We start from the raw sequence: 16,360 nt of genomic DNA, 5'->3' as shown, positions 1-16,360 counted from the left end.
GGTCAGTAGTTTTAAAAACCATTATGATGTGAAGCTCTGAAATGTTGATGAGTCAAAAATGAATTTCTAGTTTTATACAGTTATTTATATTAAGTATATAATTAAAATGCTCTTTAATTTTTTTTACTATTTAGTTACTTTTTTTGTCACATGCATGAGTATATCATCAAACTCAGATAGCAGGCTTTTATTTATAAATTCATGTCTCAAGTATATCATTTTGGGAAAGAATTTTGCTTTGTTTTTTTGGAGGAGGGTAGCTGATGTAATAGTTCAAACATGAGAATGTTGTGGATGTTAAGTGAACACAATAAAGACATACTCTGGATAAGTTTAAAAAGTTTTAAAGAGTTATGTTTTGGGAAAATATGATAGGAATGTAGATCATCCAATTTAGACAACTGATTATTTTTAATATCAAAAATTTCTCAATGTAAAAGTAATTTAACTATGAATCTAAAATTCTGAAAAAAATGTAGCAAAAACAAAAACTGAGAAACTAAAGACCAAAAAACCCATAATTGTTTCTTGCTAAAGAAATCATTGTTTGCATTTTGGGATATTTCCTTTGAATCTTTTTTCTTATATAATTAGTTTTTATACATAATTATACATAGTACACACATGTTATTTCATTTTTTCTATGCAGTTTTTATAATCCTTAATTTAATTGATGAATTTTGAAGTGGTATCAATTCATCCTTCTTTGGCATTTATGTTGAATATGTAAGTGATGTACAGGGTGTTCATGTTTTGAGACAGATGTTTAGCGATTTGTTCTCAATCTTGGGTGCTTGAGGTATATCTCAGTGGAGATGTCAACTAGTATGCGTTAGTGATTAAGTATCAGACTGCTCAAGTTAAAATCCTTTCCACTTATTAGCCATGTGACTTTGGGCAAGTAACTTAACTTCTACACCTTTATTCTCTCTTGTATAAAGTGGGAATAATGATACTGTGCACCATAAATGTTTTTGATAAGGATTATTGAGTCAGTTCTTGTGCTCTGAATCTGTCTTTTAGCCAATATTTTACTAGATTTCCAGTTCCTTTAATGTCATACCTAAGTATGATGAATAATAATGTTAGATGATAAATGTTGCAGGAGAGAAAAAAAAAAGGCCTTTAACCCTCCAAACTGTATATTTGATGATGGAATATTAAGTATTGGAAACAGATTGGTAATGGTTGGCATGGGTAGTAGATGGATGGGTGACTAGATAATGTGGCCTGTGTTGACCTTTTTAGCTCCCCTCAAATCATTGTAGTTCACTTGACGTAGTGGGGAGCAATGCAAGAGGAATTAGAATTTCAGCATTTTAGTTCTGCTTCTTTCTGATTTTTGTTAACAGTAGAATCTTGAGAAGTCCCTTAGCTGCTTTGAATTTGTTTTCTCATCTATGGATATAACATTTTACCTGTCTCTCTCAGAGATGTCATTATGATTAAATAGGATATTCTGTAAAAGTGAGGTGAAGATGATAAAGCACTATATACAAAAGTAAACTTGTTATTAATTTAAAAAGACTAAAGCTGAGAGAAGGCAGATAGAGATCTTGATACAGTATTAGGTCCAGTCAGTCTTTAATAAAGGATAGCTTCTAGTGCTGTTTGTTATTATTGAGAGGACATCTACCTTTATGTGTAAGGCTAGCCCTGATTACTGTTTAGGTTATTAAATAGTTTATGAATATATTGTTGATATTTACTTTGATTTTTTTCCCCCTTTCTGCTTGTGTTTCAGACTCCTGGGAGAGTTGGCTCTCAAGGTTCTGATTTAGATTCATCATCAGCTCCTATAAACACAGTGGATGTCAATAATGAAAGCTCTTCGGAGGTATGAAAATAATAATTTGGCAATAAATATTGTTTTATTTAAGGAAAATATTATTTAAGGAAAAATAGCAAATATATGGAGTAACAATTGATAATTTGAACTTTTGTAGGGAAAGAGCTCATAAATCTTTCTTACAAATTGGAATGCAACTTTTGAACCTCACTTGTAGATAGATAATAGTGCTTAGTTGTGAGACTGCGAAAGTGTATATTAAGACTGAAAAATAATATTGACAATTTATCTTTAATGTTAAAGTCATCTCAACTTAATGAAGATTTAAAAATCTGTTTGTAAAGAATTACCAGTTAATTAGTATCTACTTATGTGTTTGTACTGCCATGAATGACTAAGCTAATGAAAAATTAGATGAACTATAACATTTATATATTATTTGTTGTCTTCATATGACTCTGTAAGAACTTCTGATAGCTTGTTAAAAATTAATGGAGAAAGTAAATAAGTCTAAAAAAGAAATAACTCAAATTTTTTGAGAAGTCAGCCTTAGAAGTTGCTACATTACTATCATTATTTTTAACAAATAATATATACTCATTATAGAAAAAGGAGATAAGGTAAGAGAACATAAAAACCACCCATAACACTGCCCCTAAGAGATCAACACACTCACATTTCTGCTATGACAGTTTTTGTCAATTGCCCCTTTCTCGGCCCAGCTGTACCACCTACCCAGTCCCCTTTTCCCTATTCTTTCCCATCTCTTGGTTGGTGAGTCTATTATGTGTATGTTTCTAGGTATTTCTCTATCCATTCATTTCTCTGTTTTGTCTCTTTTTGACCATCTGTCTTCATGTATATGTATATTAACCATAACAAGATCGAACAAGGCTGTGAGAGTGAGAAGTAAAGTATCAGTTGAACTTTATTAAGAGCAAGTTTAAGTAAATATCTTTAAGGAAAACATTCCAAACTGTATTTATGACATGATGAGCTCAGAGAGCTAGGTTGTAACCTTGGAAAGGAATTTAGTAGTAATTGTTGACCTCATTCAGACCAAAAACAACAAAAAAATCTCCAGTGCGTAAATGAGCAGTGCCTGATAATCCTGCTATATTTTCTTATTAGGCTCCCTTTTCTGCTCTCTGTGATAGTTGTACTCTCTTCTTTGTCCTCAAACCTTCCATGTGTCTTACCTTAGTCCTGCCTTCTCACCGTCACCTTCTATACCATTGAGAAAAGATGAATGTTCTCATTTTGTCCCTAAAACTATACTTGCAACTCTATTCTCTTTATTACTTTAGTACGCGGAAGACAGGTCTCTTTTCCTATCAGATTTCAGTCCTTTCCCTTGTGCTCTGGATTCCATTCTCTCTCACATTCTCAGCTTATCATCTCTCCCTCATGCAACTTTGGTTTTTACCTATGCCACAAATTATTCCCTTCAGCATACACATACTGCTCTAGAGGTGCCACTAACCTGGGACTCCCTTAAATTAAGTTCGGTACTTGAAATTTTTCAGATTACCCACTAGTGTAAATTTCTAACCTAATTGAGAGCTATTGGTGATTATGAATTCTCAGGGGGTATAGTTTTTTCCATATGCCCAGTGTTAAGGTATTGACTTGTTAAGGTCTCAGTTGATATCTCTCCCCACCTCTCTCAATTTCTCTTTTTCTCTCAATCTTCCCTTTTACCCTGATGTTGGCTTCCCACTTTGAACAAATTCTAGGTTTTAACATTGTGCCCTTAGCATCCATCTAAATGGGGATTTGAAATATCATGGTCTGCAGGATTTTAAAAAAATAGTCAGAAATAAAGCAACACCTTGCTTTAGTGCTCATTTATATCATATTTTATATATTATTATGTATAATAATATATATAATAGTATCTTAGTCAGTATAGTTTATTATAACAAAAGCACTGAGAGGATTAAACAGCAAACATTTATTTCTCACAGTTCTGGAGGCTGGGATGTTCAAGATCAAGGATCTGGCAGATTCTGTGTCTGATGGGGGCTTCCTTTCTGGTTTATAGATGGCTGTCCTCACATGGCAGAAGGGGCAAGAGAGCTCTCTGGTGTCTCTTTTATTATATAAAGGTACCAATCCCATTCATTAGGGCTCCACCCTCATGACTTAATCATCTCCCAATGGCCCCATCACATTGGAGGTTAAGATTTCAACATATGAATTTTGAGGGTACATAGACATTCAGTCTATAACAAATATATAATCTGTATAATACATAATGTAATAAGTAATATCATATCATTTGTTCTCATCAGGACAGTTGTTCAGACTATTTAGTATATTGCATTGCAGAAGCAAATTCTTTGTTCACTCTTTATCCGTTTCTAATCTGGCTTCCATCCTTAGTACCCACTGAAACACACTAATGACCAGCATATTACCAAATCAGAGCTTCATTTTCCTAGTCATTTGGCTAGGGAGAGCAGACTTTTCTTGGGGCTTTTTTGGTCGGTGTCCATTGAAGTTTCCAGGTAGCTGGCTTCTCCAGCAGCCAGTCCAGAATATATGAGATGAAAAGAAAACCCAGAGTACTCACCACTGTCTCAGTCCTTGGCTCCTGAGATCCTCAGCTGGTCTGCCTTCTTCTCTTTACCTTTCAGAATTTTCTTTTTGTTTTGTTTTATATATAATGCCTCTGGATTTCAGCTGTACTTAGCAGGAAGAATAGAGAAGTGTATCTGTTCCATTTTGTCTGGAACTGGAAATCCGACCATTTTGAAAATTGGAGTATTTATCTTTATTTTAAGGAATTATAAGAGTTCTTTATCCTTTGTCAGTGTTTTGATTGCCTCCTATTCATCTGATTAGTGAGGGAAGGATTCCTGTCCTAGGCTTATGGGAATAGCTAAACACATAATTAGACAAATGAGACAAATGAGAACAACAGCAGTTTATTAGTCACATATACTCACAGCCCAGAGCAGGAGGACACGGTGTGCCATGCAGGGCCACATGAGGATTGCACTTGGGAACAAAATGAACAACCAGGGCTTGTGAGAGGCAGGCATTGTAGTATCAGGAAGGTAAGGTGCCCCCTGGTTTCTAAAGGAGATGTGATTGGCTTGCTTGAATAATTCCAGGGGCCGGCAGGGAACCTTCTCAGGGATAAGCAGGGCCTGTGCTTGCTGCCTGTGAAGAGGAGGGCTGTTTGGCTAGAACTCCTTATCTGTGAGAGCAGAGTGGGGAGCGGAACTTGCAGTTAGGCCATTTGAAGCCCTCCCAGTTTCACCAGTTGTCAAGGCAACACAAAATATTGGGCCTTAATTTTAGGCCTTACACCACAATCAGAAATATGTGATGTGTATATTTTTTCTCAGTCTGTGGCTTGTTTTTCATTTTGTTAATGTTGTCTTTCAAAGAGAAGAAGTTTTAAATTTTGGTGAAGTGCAGTTTGTCAGCCTTTTCTTTTATGATTTTTGCTTTTTGGGTACTACAAAGTTTTTTGCCTACCCCAAGGTTGGAAAACTTCCTCCTATGCTTGCTTCTGATTAAAAAAAAAAAAAAAATCAAGCTACAAGGATATATTGTACAACACAGAGAATATAGCCAATATTTTATAATAACTATAAATGGAATATAACCTTTAAAAATTGTGAATCACTATATTGTAAACTGTGACTTATATATATTGTACATCCACTATACTTCAATTAAAAAAAAGACAGAAGAATTAAAAAAATTAAAAAATCATTTTAGCATGTACATTTAAATCTATGATTTATTTTAAATTATTGTATATGGTATGAGATAGTGGTTGAGGTTCATTTTTTCCATGTGGATATGGAAACCACATTTTTCCATATGCTTGTTGCAGTACCGTTTGCTGAAAATGTTACCTTTTCCCATTGAATTAAATTTTCACTTTTGTGAGAAATCAATTGACCTTATATATGTGGTTATATTTTTTTATGTTCTTTGATCCAGGCATAATGAACTGATTTTAAGGTGTGCCAAGTTTTTTCTTATCTTTGAACTTTTGTATATGCTGATCTCTATGCCTTACCTAGTCTTGCTTTTTCTTTTTTCTTGGTTAGCATCTGATTATCCTTCAAGTCTCATCACAGATAATTTTTCCAATAAACTTTCCTAACTCACATGTTGGATAGATGCTTCTTCCACATGCTTCTGTGGAAAAGAATTCCCTGTCCTTTTGGTAATGATTATTAGTCTGAGATTCATTTATTTATCAAATATTTATTGTCACCAGACACTGTTCTGGGTGCTGGAGGTATGGCACTGAGTGAAATAGTAAAAAATCTTTATGCTGGTGGAATTTATTTATTTATTTTTAATTAATTTATTTAATTTTTGGCTGCGTTGGGTCTTTGTTGCTGTGCGCGGGCTTTCTCTAGTTGTGGTACGGGGGCTTCTCATTGCAGTGGCTTCTCTTGTTGCGGAGCACAGGCTCTAGGCACACGGGCTTCAGTAGTTGTGGCACGTGGGCTCACATGCCACAACTACTGAAGATGTCTCTGAGGAGGGGGTAGCTCAGAAAGAACTGAATGAAGTGAGAAATCATGTGGATTTCTGGAGCAAGCATGTTGCAGGCATGTGGAACAAGTCTCTGAGGTGGGAGCATGCCTGGCATATTGAAAAAGCATCCAGGAGGCTAGTGTGGCTCCAGCACAGTGAATGGGGGGAGGTTAGGTTAGTGAGATAATCAGGCCCACCTCATGTAGGGCCTTATAAGCTTTTGCACAGACTTTAGTGTTTTACTCTTGGTGAGATAGGAAGTCATTGGAGAGTTTGGATCAGGGAAAGGGCAAAATTTATCTATATTTTTGTAGGATCACTCTAGCTGCTGTGTGGAAAATAAAGCTGTTAATGGGGTAAGGATAGAAGCAGAGAGACTGTTAGAAGGCTTTTACAGTGATCCATGTACACTGTGAGGGTGGCTTGGATCAGGGCAGTAGTGGAGGCCCTGAGGTTCTAAATGTATTTTGAAGGTAGTTCTAGTAGGATTTTCTGATTAGTGGGGTATTTTCTTTTACAGCTCTTTCAAGAAGCATGCAGGGTTATTGAGGATGGGGTCTTTGCTTTATTTTACCATTGCATTCTCAACAACATAGCATAATGACATAGTAATCACACTCAGTAAATACTTTTTTAAAAATTTATTTATTTATTTATGGCTGCCCAGTCTTAGTTGTGGCATGTGGGATCTTTAGTTGCAGCATGCGGACTTCTTAGTTGTGGCACACGTGCGGGATCTAGTTCCCTGACCAGGGGTTGAACCTGGGCCCCCTGCATTGGGAGCCCGGAGTCTTACCAACTGGACCAGCGGAGAAGTCCCAATACTTTTTGAACAGATGACTGAATGATGATATGTGGAAACTTAAAGTGAAGAAATGAGTATAGAGACAGGCAGCATAAAGATATTGTGGTAAAAAACAATGCAACAGTGCATTTAAAAAAAATTATTATTCTGTAGTTTTAATACTTGGGCCTGTGGTTGCCTGGAAGACAACCCTTTCATCAGTAAAAAGAAAAAATAAGTGAATTCATGTTCCTCACTTTAATCCCCTGGCTAATCTCCTTAAAGGGTTGTTAACAAGAGGAACAATGATATTAATGATAGCTAACATTTATTGAGTGTTTTCTTTGTATCAGATGCTGTGATAAGGACTTAACGTGTATTATTTAATTCTCACGAGACCCCCTCCCCCATATGGAGTAGGTGTTATTGTTACCTCATTTAACAGATGAGGAAATTGAAGGTAATATAAGCTACTAAGAGTGGTGTGAATCCAGGATTCAAGCCCAAGACTAGCTCTTAACTGCTACCCTGTCTTGCCTCTTACTTTGGAACCTTGTTTGTAGTCTTCCTCTTCCTTGCTATGATCCTAACGTACATCAAGGAACTCAAGGAACATCTTAGCCTCCCAGTTCTTAATGTTATCAGTGCCAATGATCTTTATTACTTTTCTTTTCTAGTTACTCAAGCCCATGGCAGTACCTTCCATCTTCTTATCAGGCAGGATAATTTTACCTGACATGTTAAAATCATATCTCTGCATTCCTTACCTCAACTGGCTATCCTCTCAAAAACTTTCATAGTCTCACTACTTACCTTCTTTGGCCTTGCTGATTATTTTAGATTTTTAATTTTTATTTTTTCTTCTAGTCTGTCAACCTTTCTTGGCTTCGTTTCCTTTACTCTCTAACCATACATCTAATGACAGTTAGTATTTGTTGAGCACTTATAATGTCTCAGGCACTGTACTAAGCATTTTATATACTGCACAATAACTCTAGACAAATAGGTGCTAATATTAGTCCCATTTTATAGATGAGGAAACTGACATTTAGCAGGGTAAAGTGAATTTTTTAAAGTCATATAGTCAGTATTGGTTGAGACTCAAACCCACATCTATTTCTGACACCAAAACTCATGACGTTATAACCTTTGTAACCTATTGTCCTTCACCACTGTCTTCATTTAATTTACTTTCTCCCTGATACTCTGAACTCCTTTATTCTCTTATCCTTTTACTGTTCCTATCTGACAAAACCCCAAACCATAGATCAGTGTAACAGCCCACATTTTAAAATACATATATTGTTAGGTATGGGGAATTTGGGAGATTGTTTTAAAATGATTTTATTTGGTTCATAAAATTAGAAGGAAGGGTAACCTACTGGGAATTATGGGTATGGGCAAGAATGGGATCTTAGGCTAGTGGAATATGGTGAAGACTAAAAATTGCTTTCATCATAACAACTTTTTTGTTGAGAACATCATCTACATAAAAGTATTTGTTAAAACTGCCAATCATTTCTTGATCTAAAATAAAAGCTAGCTTGCCAATACTAGCTCTCAGATAAGTAAGGACAAAGTATCATAAACAAAAAGAATAATAATATTCCAGCTAAAGCAACTGGTTACTCAATAAAATTGACCAATGGGAATCTACAGCATAAGGATGGAAACTAATTTCAGAGTCCTACTTTGGATAGGTCTTTCAACCTTTTGTACAGTTACTACTTGAAAATTTCCCTTCCATATACTAAAAAGAGATATACTATTATTTTCCTGTTATGTCTATTTTCAATGTTTCTATTTTGTTTCATAAATAACTTTTTGTGTATATCCTCCTAAAAGTTGTTATTTCACAGGGTTTCATCTGTCCATTATGTATGAAAAGATGTATAACTGCTATTGATTTGTCGGAGCATTACCAGAAAGTGCACGCTGAAAATGAGACAAGAGGACAGGAACTTCTTAATGACTCCAGTGTTACTGTGGGTCCTGAATGTTTTGTTTTAGCAGCTTGGTTTTGGGTTGCTCAAAATAGCTTTGTTTTTCCTTGCCTCAGTGTTGCTTAACTTTTTCTGCTATAAGGGAATGTGGATTGCTTTAATTATGCATGCTCTAAGAAGGTTTAATAAGGAAAAGAGGCTCTTGGGAAGTTAGCTGTTCTTACTGTTTGCAGCAGTCTTTTTGTGAATCTTTAAACATATATAAAAGTTTAAGTTTATATTTTTGCATAAATTTTGCCATGAAATTTGAAATGTAGAGTGAATGTTTTTTATTTCAACCTTTGTAAGTTATATCTTTATTATGTAGTTAATGTTTTATTAATGAATGTTTTAAAATGCTTTAGGTTAAGATGCTTTACTCTTACATAGAAAGAGGACTTTGCATGTGAACTGTTACTGTCTTTATTTGGAAAAATATACAGCATTAGAGTCTGGATCTACCACTGTTTCAGTCTTTGTTTTGATTCCCCAGACCTGTTGGAAGTGACAGAATGATATACACCTGTTATTAATCATGGGTCATCCAAATGTTTCTCTGTAGTATGTGAGGCTGGTGTATGCAGAAGGCTGGGAGTGGGAGCGAGTGAGGGGAAGTGTTGCCCATTTTCAGTCTGGAAAAAATTTCTCAGATGATCTTGATATATCTCCTTCCTTTGAAAATTACTACAGTATTCTAAAAACAAAGAGAGACTTAGCTTTTCAAAAAATTCTTTTACAAATCTTTTAAAAGAATGAAACTTTTTTTTACCATGAAAGACAAAAAAATCAGACTTACTCTTTCCTATGAGTTAATGATGTATAAGAAAACGATCTCACCAAACTTTCACTTATTTAACATTAATAGAGCACCTCTTTGTGCCAGGAATTTTGGTAGGTACAGGAGATAAAAAGGTAAATAAGATATGGTCTCTATGCCAGGAAGTTTTTATGATAGATATTTGCAAAAAGAGTACAATGTCTGATTCAGCTTGAGGGGAACTGCAGAAGAACTTGAAGAGGGGAACAATTAAACCAGACATTCTCTAGGGTGGTGGGGAAATGAGTGCAAATAGGAGGACACCAGTTAAACTACGGAGGCAGTGTGAGCAAAGATAGAGGCATAAAAGATTCTTGGAACTCTGCTTGGCATTTTACCAGTTGTTTTTCTTCCAGAACATATGGGTCAACTACTCTTTATGGGTTAGCCAAAATCAAAAGTGACTATCTTACCTACCTGTCACTTAAATAAGAACTTTCCTTTTAACTGAAAGGACACTTGGTACAATAGGGTATCATAAGTATCAAGTTAAGTTAAGTTCTTAGCTATGGTGGATCTGAGAAAGGATTACAGATAACTGAAAACTAACAGTAAGGAATTTAATGCTTTTAATCTTAAGTCAACACTGTGTGTGTGTGTGTGTGTGTGTGTGTATGTATGTGAGAGAGAGAGAGAGAGAGAGTGAGTAGGTGAGATATTTGGAATGATTAAGGGAAATAAAATGTAGCTGGCTATTTTGGTGTATTATTGTTTGCTGTTTTACTGTTTGTAAGTTATCTATCTAGCAACCTTAATTCCCTTGAAGATAGTTTACAAAAAATAGAGGAGTCTCTTAATATCCAGAATTAGTATCACAAAGCCCATGAACTCTATTCACGGGACATCCGCAGATATTCATTCTGAGCTTATTTTACTTTAAAAAAAAAATTTATTTTTGTTTTTGGCCACGTTGGGTCTTAGTTGTGGCATGTGGGATCTTTCGTTGTAGCGTGCAGGCTCAGTAGTTGTGGCGTGCAGGCTCCAGAGTGCATGAGCTCTGTAGTTGTGGCACGCGGGCTTAGTTGCTCCACGGCATGTGGGGTCTTAGTTCCCTGCCCAGAGATCGAACTGCGTCCCCTGCATTGGAAGGTGGATTCTTAACCACTGGACCACCAGGGAAGTCCCTTTACTTTTATTTTAAATGAGTGATATGGTTTAATAAACTTTTTTTCCCTTAATCTATCCTTCCTATCCATATCAGGCAAGCATTGCTAGAAATAGCATAGGAATAATTTTTAGAAATGATTGTTGAAAGACAAAACAGTGTGTAAGAAAAACTATAGAATGTGGGTACAGGAATTAAAGAGACTTGCCAGAATTAATAGAGTGGAAGACACCCATTCAGTGATTAATATTTATGCTTCTGGGATATTAAGCAAAGGTTTAATATCATCTGTTTAAGTAGGTGAGGAAGTACATATATGTATTTTAGAATTATTTTCATCAGAATTGTCCCAAAATTGAAGTTTTATTTAAACATGCAAGCTCTAATCACATGGAAAATTTACTTAGGTGGAATATTTCTAAATATGTATTACTGAATTTCTAAAACTTCTCTTTAGGGATGAATCAGTTCTTTCTGGAATATTAACCTGGTAATGTTTAGAAGCTTTAAGAAAGTATGGCATACCCTAATGGGATCATTAGCTTTTTGGCGTCCTTGGGTATCTAGAGCCAAAACCTGGAAGTAAACACAATGGTCAAAAAGCCAAAGTTGTGAAGATTAAATAGCATAATTGGGATGTGGATTCCCTGAGTAACACTGTAATTTGCCTACTAGTTACTAGCAGAAGCTGAGACACGAAAGAGAAATGACAAGCTAAATATTATAGGGGTTTATGTGCTGTTGCACTAAAAGCATGTTAACTAGTGTGGTACAGCAGTTACTGGGCAGAAGTTATAAGAATACCAAATAGAGCTTAATACAGAGCCATTATGAAATATGATGGTAGATAATAGATGGCTTTGAAAAAAGAGCATAATACCAAGTAGATTAACACACAGGCTGGGGGCATTCATTCATTCAGAAGACAGTGCTGAGCATCACATACCTCTGGATCCTAATGGCATTATTCTGATGTCCAAAGGCACATCCTCAGTACTTCTGTCTTTGCTTACTTTAGGAGTTTCATAAGAGATCATTGCATTCATTCACCTGTAGTGCCCCTGCCCTTCACTCTGGCTCTGTGATCAGAACATACCTCTGTTTCCCAAATGCAGCATGGCTGTGTTTCATACCTCTTCCTACATCTTTGTTCATGCTCCTCCATTTGCTTAGAATGCCTTTATTTCTGACAAGTAAACTTCTATTCAGTACCTAATTCCAGTGTCTCATATAGACATATGTCTACATACATGTATATATACATATATACATAGGGTGTGTGTGTGTGTGTGTGTGTGTGTGTGTGTGTGTTTATTTTTTGGAAAGTATTAACTGCTGCCGCAGGCAGATTTGGATACTTCTCTTGTATTCCTATAGTTCTTTATATATATCAATACTTCTGCTATACCATTGTCTGGTAATGTTATGTTCGTTGAGCCTTGATTCTGCCATATGATGTGCATAAATGATGTGAGGGTATGTTATTTGTATAGCACCCAACAAAGGAGCAGAAGTTATTTGTTTATTCTTAGTTTTTATGTGTCCGGAGTACTTATTACTTAGCTCAGTCTATCCTTTGGCAGGTTTTATAATCTGCAAGCTCTTCTGTTTTTTTTTGCCAAATTCTGCCCTGCCAGGTTCATTCATATTTCATTAAATAAGTACACTCTGTAGAAAGTATATGGTATGTTCAAAACACTACACTAGCCATTAGGGAAACATAGATGGAGGAAAAAAGGCAATATATGCAAAAGTGTAAACATGTGAGATACTGTGGTGTGTTCAGGGAAACGTAGGTACTTCAGTATAGTTGAAGCATGTTGTATAGAGTAAGGGATGTCCAGAGATCAGATTGGTTAGGTCATTGGGGGACTATACCTGCAGGGCCTTGTATGCCATAACTATATAATAATTCTGGGATTATTTATAAGTTTTTAATATTTTATGGGACTATATATTAATTTTAAGCTCTTATAGTGTTAATCTTAAGTTAGCAAGGAATTTACTGATGAAAATACTTCTCAACCATTGTAGATAGTCTGTGGTAATTATGAGTTGTTTACATTACCTTTTTTCTCAATGATCAGAGTGCTTCATGTTCTTAATATTTTGGTTATTCCTGTGCAGTAGATTGGAGCAGATATTGTTTTACTAAGGGAGATATCTAGAGAGATGGAGGATATGATGGCAAGTCTTCTCAACTAGACTTCTAGATTAGAACTAACTTCTCAGATTAGAATTCTATACTCTAGCCATGAATTTATTCAACCTAAAAGATGGTTGTAAGTGTTTTAAAAAACATTTTGTAAACTGCAACCAGGATAGGCAGTGATGTACCTTTGCACAATACCAGAATTTGGGCTTAACACTGTAAATTACAATTTACTTATTGGTATGAATAATACATATGACTGTATTTCATAACATATAAATGGTTATTTTGCAATACTAAATACTATTTTGAAACCTTTTCTACCTCTTTCTGTAGGGTTTCATATGTCCCCAGTGTATGAAATCTCTTGGATCCGCTGATGAACTTTTCAAACACTATGAGGCAGTCCACGATGCTGGTAATGATTCGAGTCATGGAGGGGAAGCTCTGGCTCTGAAGCGGTACAGTATAATAGTTTTGAAGTGTAATGTAGTGAATGCATGTGATATCATTGTTTAATCATGAATACTTAGTTCTCGAAAAGAGTAGTGTTTTTATATTATCTAATTTAAATCTATCTTCTTTTAGCATAGCCTTCATCTTTTATTGTTATAACCAATCCTATCCTTGACCAATAACTATCTATACCAGCATCTACAATATGGTTCACAGGTTTATATTTTTAATAAAGATTGTGATTTTTTAAAAGGTTAAATTATAGTTAGCAATTCTGCTTAATAAAGAGTGATATGCTTTGTTTAGAAGATTTTATAATAAGTTGATAAAATAATGAATTTAGCAAAGAATTAAATTTAATAATTATTAAAAAAACATTTTTTTTGTAATCACCAATATAACAGCAAGCACACATAACACATTCTGCTTCTTGACAATTTTGCCTGACCATTTTAAGAATTAAACTAAAATATAATTAATTGGAACAGCATTCAACAGTATGACTTTGCTTTTCTTCTTCTACTGGTAAGGACTCTTGTCTTATATTCCCACTAAGGAAGAAAACTTGATTTTATTCTACTTGTAAAAAATTGTTTTTCATGTTTTTCTTTAAAAAAAAAAAAAAGCCTCTCAGTTGGTTAATATGTTATAGCATAAAGAACACCACATTAAGGAAAAGTATTATGACCACATTATGGTTGATAGATAATGTAGAACTATAAAATATGGTTGTTTTAATTTATTAAAATATGTGGGAAAACCAGAGCTTTTGGGAAATATGAATCTTCCCTTTTACATGACTATTAGTGCTTTTTAGGATTTTTATGTATGAGTCAATAATTTTGTGTACTGTTCTTTTGTCATTTGTTAGGAGGTAGATATAAAATATATCCTTTATATGTAAATGTTTATATATTTAGTGTCAGTTTAACAGAGTTGCTTTCTCAGCTGTGAATTAGTGCCCAATACATTAACTTTCAACATAAAAACATCCATAGTCTACCTGTGTTCTTGCTTCTTAACTTTTCATCCAATGTTTAGCTCACTAAAACCTGGTTTTTGCCCTACCATTCTCCTGAAAATACTTCTTCAAAGGTCAACAGTAAAAAAAAAAACCTGGATTATTTTCAGTTTTTATTTTACTTGACCTCTGTTTTGGTCATCTATAACCGTGTAATAGTCCACCCCAAACCTAGTGGTTTAAAACTGTAACTCTGTATTACTTCTCATGATTCTTTGATTTAACTGGATGGTTCTGCTTTAAGTTATGTAGAGTTGGGTGCTGGGAAGGCCAGAAGGTCCAAAATGACCTCACATTCATGGCTGGGAGATGATACTGGATGCTGGCTGTCAGCTCAGCCTGGGCTGTATATCAGGGGACTCAGTTCTCCTTCATGTGGACCTCTCTATGCAGCTGCTTGCACTTACAGGCCAGCAGTTGGGTTCTAATAAAGAGCATTACAAGAGGAAAGAAACAGAAGCCGCCAGTTGTCTTAAGGCCTGGCTTAAAAAGTTTCAGAGTGTCACTTCTGCCATATTTTATTGGTCATAGTAGCCACAGGACTGCTCAGGAATCTGAGGGCCAGCTCAGATTGAAGAGGCCAAGAAGTAAGCTCTATCTTTCAGTGGAGGAGTGGCTTCTGTGTATAGGAAGGGAAGAACTTGATGGCAGCCATCTTTGTAGACTATTTATTACAATGTCTGCAAAATTTGGTTCTTCTGGCTCTCGTTCCTTCTACTCTTCTGAGACAGCACATCATTGTGATAATTCTTTCTTGATCTGTTTAATGTACTCCCTTCCTCTATATAATGTACTTGGGGTAATATCCATATCCATGACTTCCTCCTAAACTACATCTCCAACCTAGAATTATCTCCCAAGTTGCCTACTAGGTATCTTCTCTTAGAGGTTCCAAAGGAACATCTCCCTGTTGACATTGGAAAACAGGGTTCATTATATTTCCTTCTAAACCTGTTCCTTACCTACGGTTACTTCTTCTGGTTAATGGCAACATCATCTTTCCACCAAGTTACTAAAGCCAGAAAATTGGATTTGCTCATTTTTACACACTTAACCCTCCCCTATTTGATCTGTCACAAAGTTTAGTTAATTCTGTCTCCTTAACAGCTCTTATAACCTTTTTTATCTTCCCTGCTACGGCTTTGTTTAGGCTTCCTCATCTCTCACTCAGAAATATTTTTCAGTATTTATAGTTAGCTCTCTCCCTATGTCTTGTACCTCTCTACTTAACTCTCCACATTGCTGCCAGACTAGTATTCTTTGTCTTTTTTTTTTTATAAATTTATTTATTTGATTTTTGGCTGCATTGGGTCTTCGTTGCTGCACGCGGGCTTTCTCTAGTTGCAGCGAGCAGGGGCTACTCTTCGTTGTGGTGCGCGGGCTTCTCCTTGCGGTGGCTTCTCTTGTTGCGGAGCATGGACTGTAGGCGCATGGGTTTCAGTAGTTGTGGCACACGGGCTCAGTAGTTGTGGCTCACGGGGTCTAGAGCGCAGGCTCAGTAGTTGTGGCTCACGGGCTTAGTTGCTCCGCGGCATGTGGGATCTTCCCGGACCAGGGATCGAACCCATGTTCCCTGCATTGGCAGGTGGATTCTTAACCATTGCACTACCAGGGAAGTCCCTATGCCTCTGTTTTTATTTTTATCATAGAACTGATGGTCTGTTACTCTTACTTCTTTACATGTTTACTTCCCCCATTAAACTGAACAACTTGAGAGTCTGGCATAGACGAGTTCTGTTGAA

At 35.8% G+C, this 16,360-nt stretch overlaps 1 protein-coding gene across 3 annotated transcripts in view; it reads left to right on the top strand.

The window, feature by feature from the left end:
* The window catches only part of EEA1 (early endosome antigen 1), a 133,019-nt gene that overhangs the window by 30,904 nt on the left and 85,755 nt on the right, over positions 1 to 16,360 (top strand). The window contains exons 2-4 of one of the 3 annotated variants that reach the window (XM_059936660.1): positions 1,745 to 1,837; positions 8,945 to 9,070; positions 13,478 to 13,602. In XM_059936660.1, coding sequence (XP_059792643.1) covers positions 1,745 to 1,837; positions 8,945 to 9,070; positions 13,478 to 13,602 — 344 coding nt within the window. Of the gene's footprint in view, positions 1 to 1,744; positions 1,838 to 8,930; positions 9,071 to 13,477; positions 13,603 to 16,360 lie in introns of those variants that run through there. The other 2 variants (XM_059936662.1, XM_059936661.1) reach the window with 2 other exon arrangements.

Source organism: Balaenoptera ricei, chromosome 10 (genome assembly GCF_028023285.1).
Source record: "Balaenoptera ricei isolate mBalRic1 chromosome 10, mBalRic1.hap2, whole genome shotgun sequence".
Taxonomy (NCBI): domain Eukaryota; kingdom Metazoa; phylum Chordata; class Mammalia; order Artiodactyla; family Balaenopteridae; genus Balaenoptera; species Balaenoptera ricei.
Note: the sequence above shows the minus strand (reverse complement) of the source record. Positions and strands in the feature narration are given on the sequence as shown.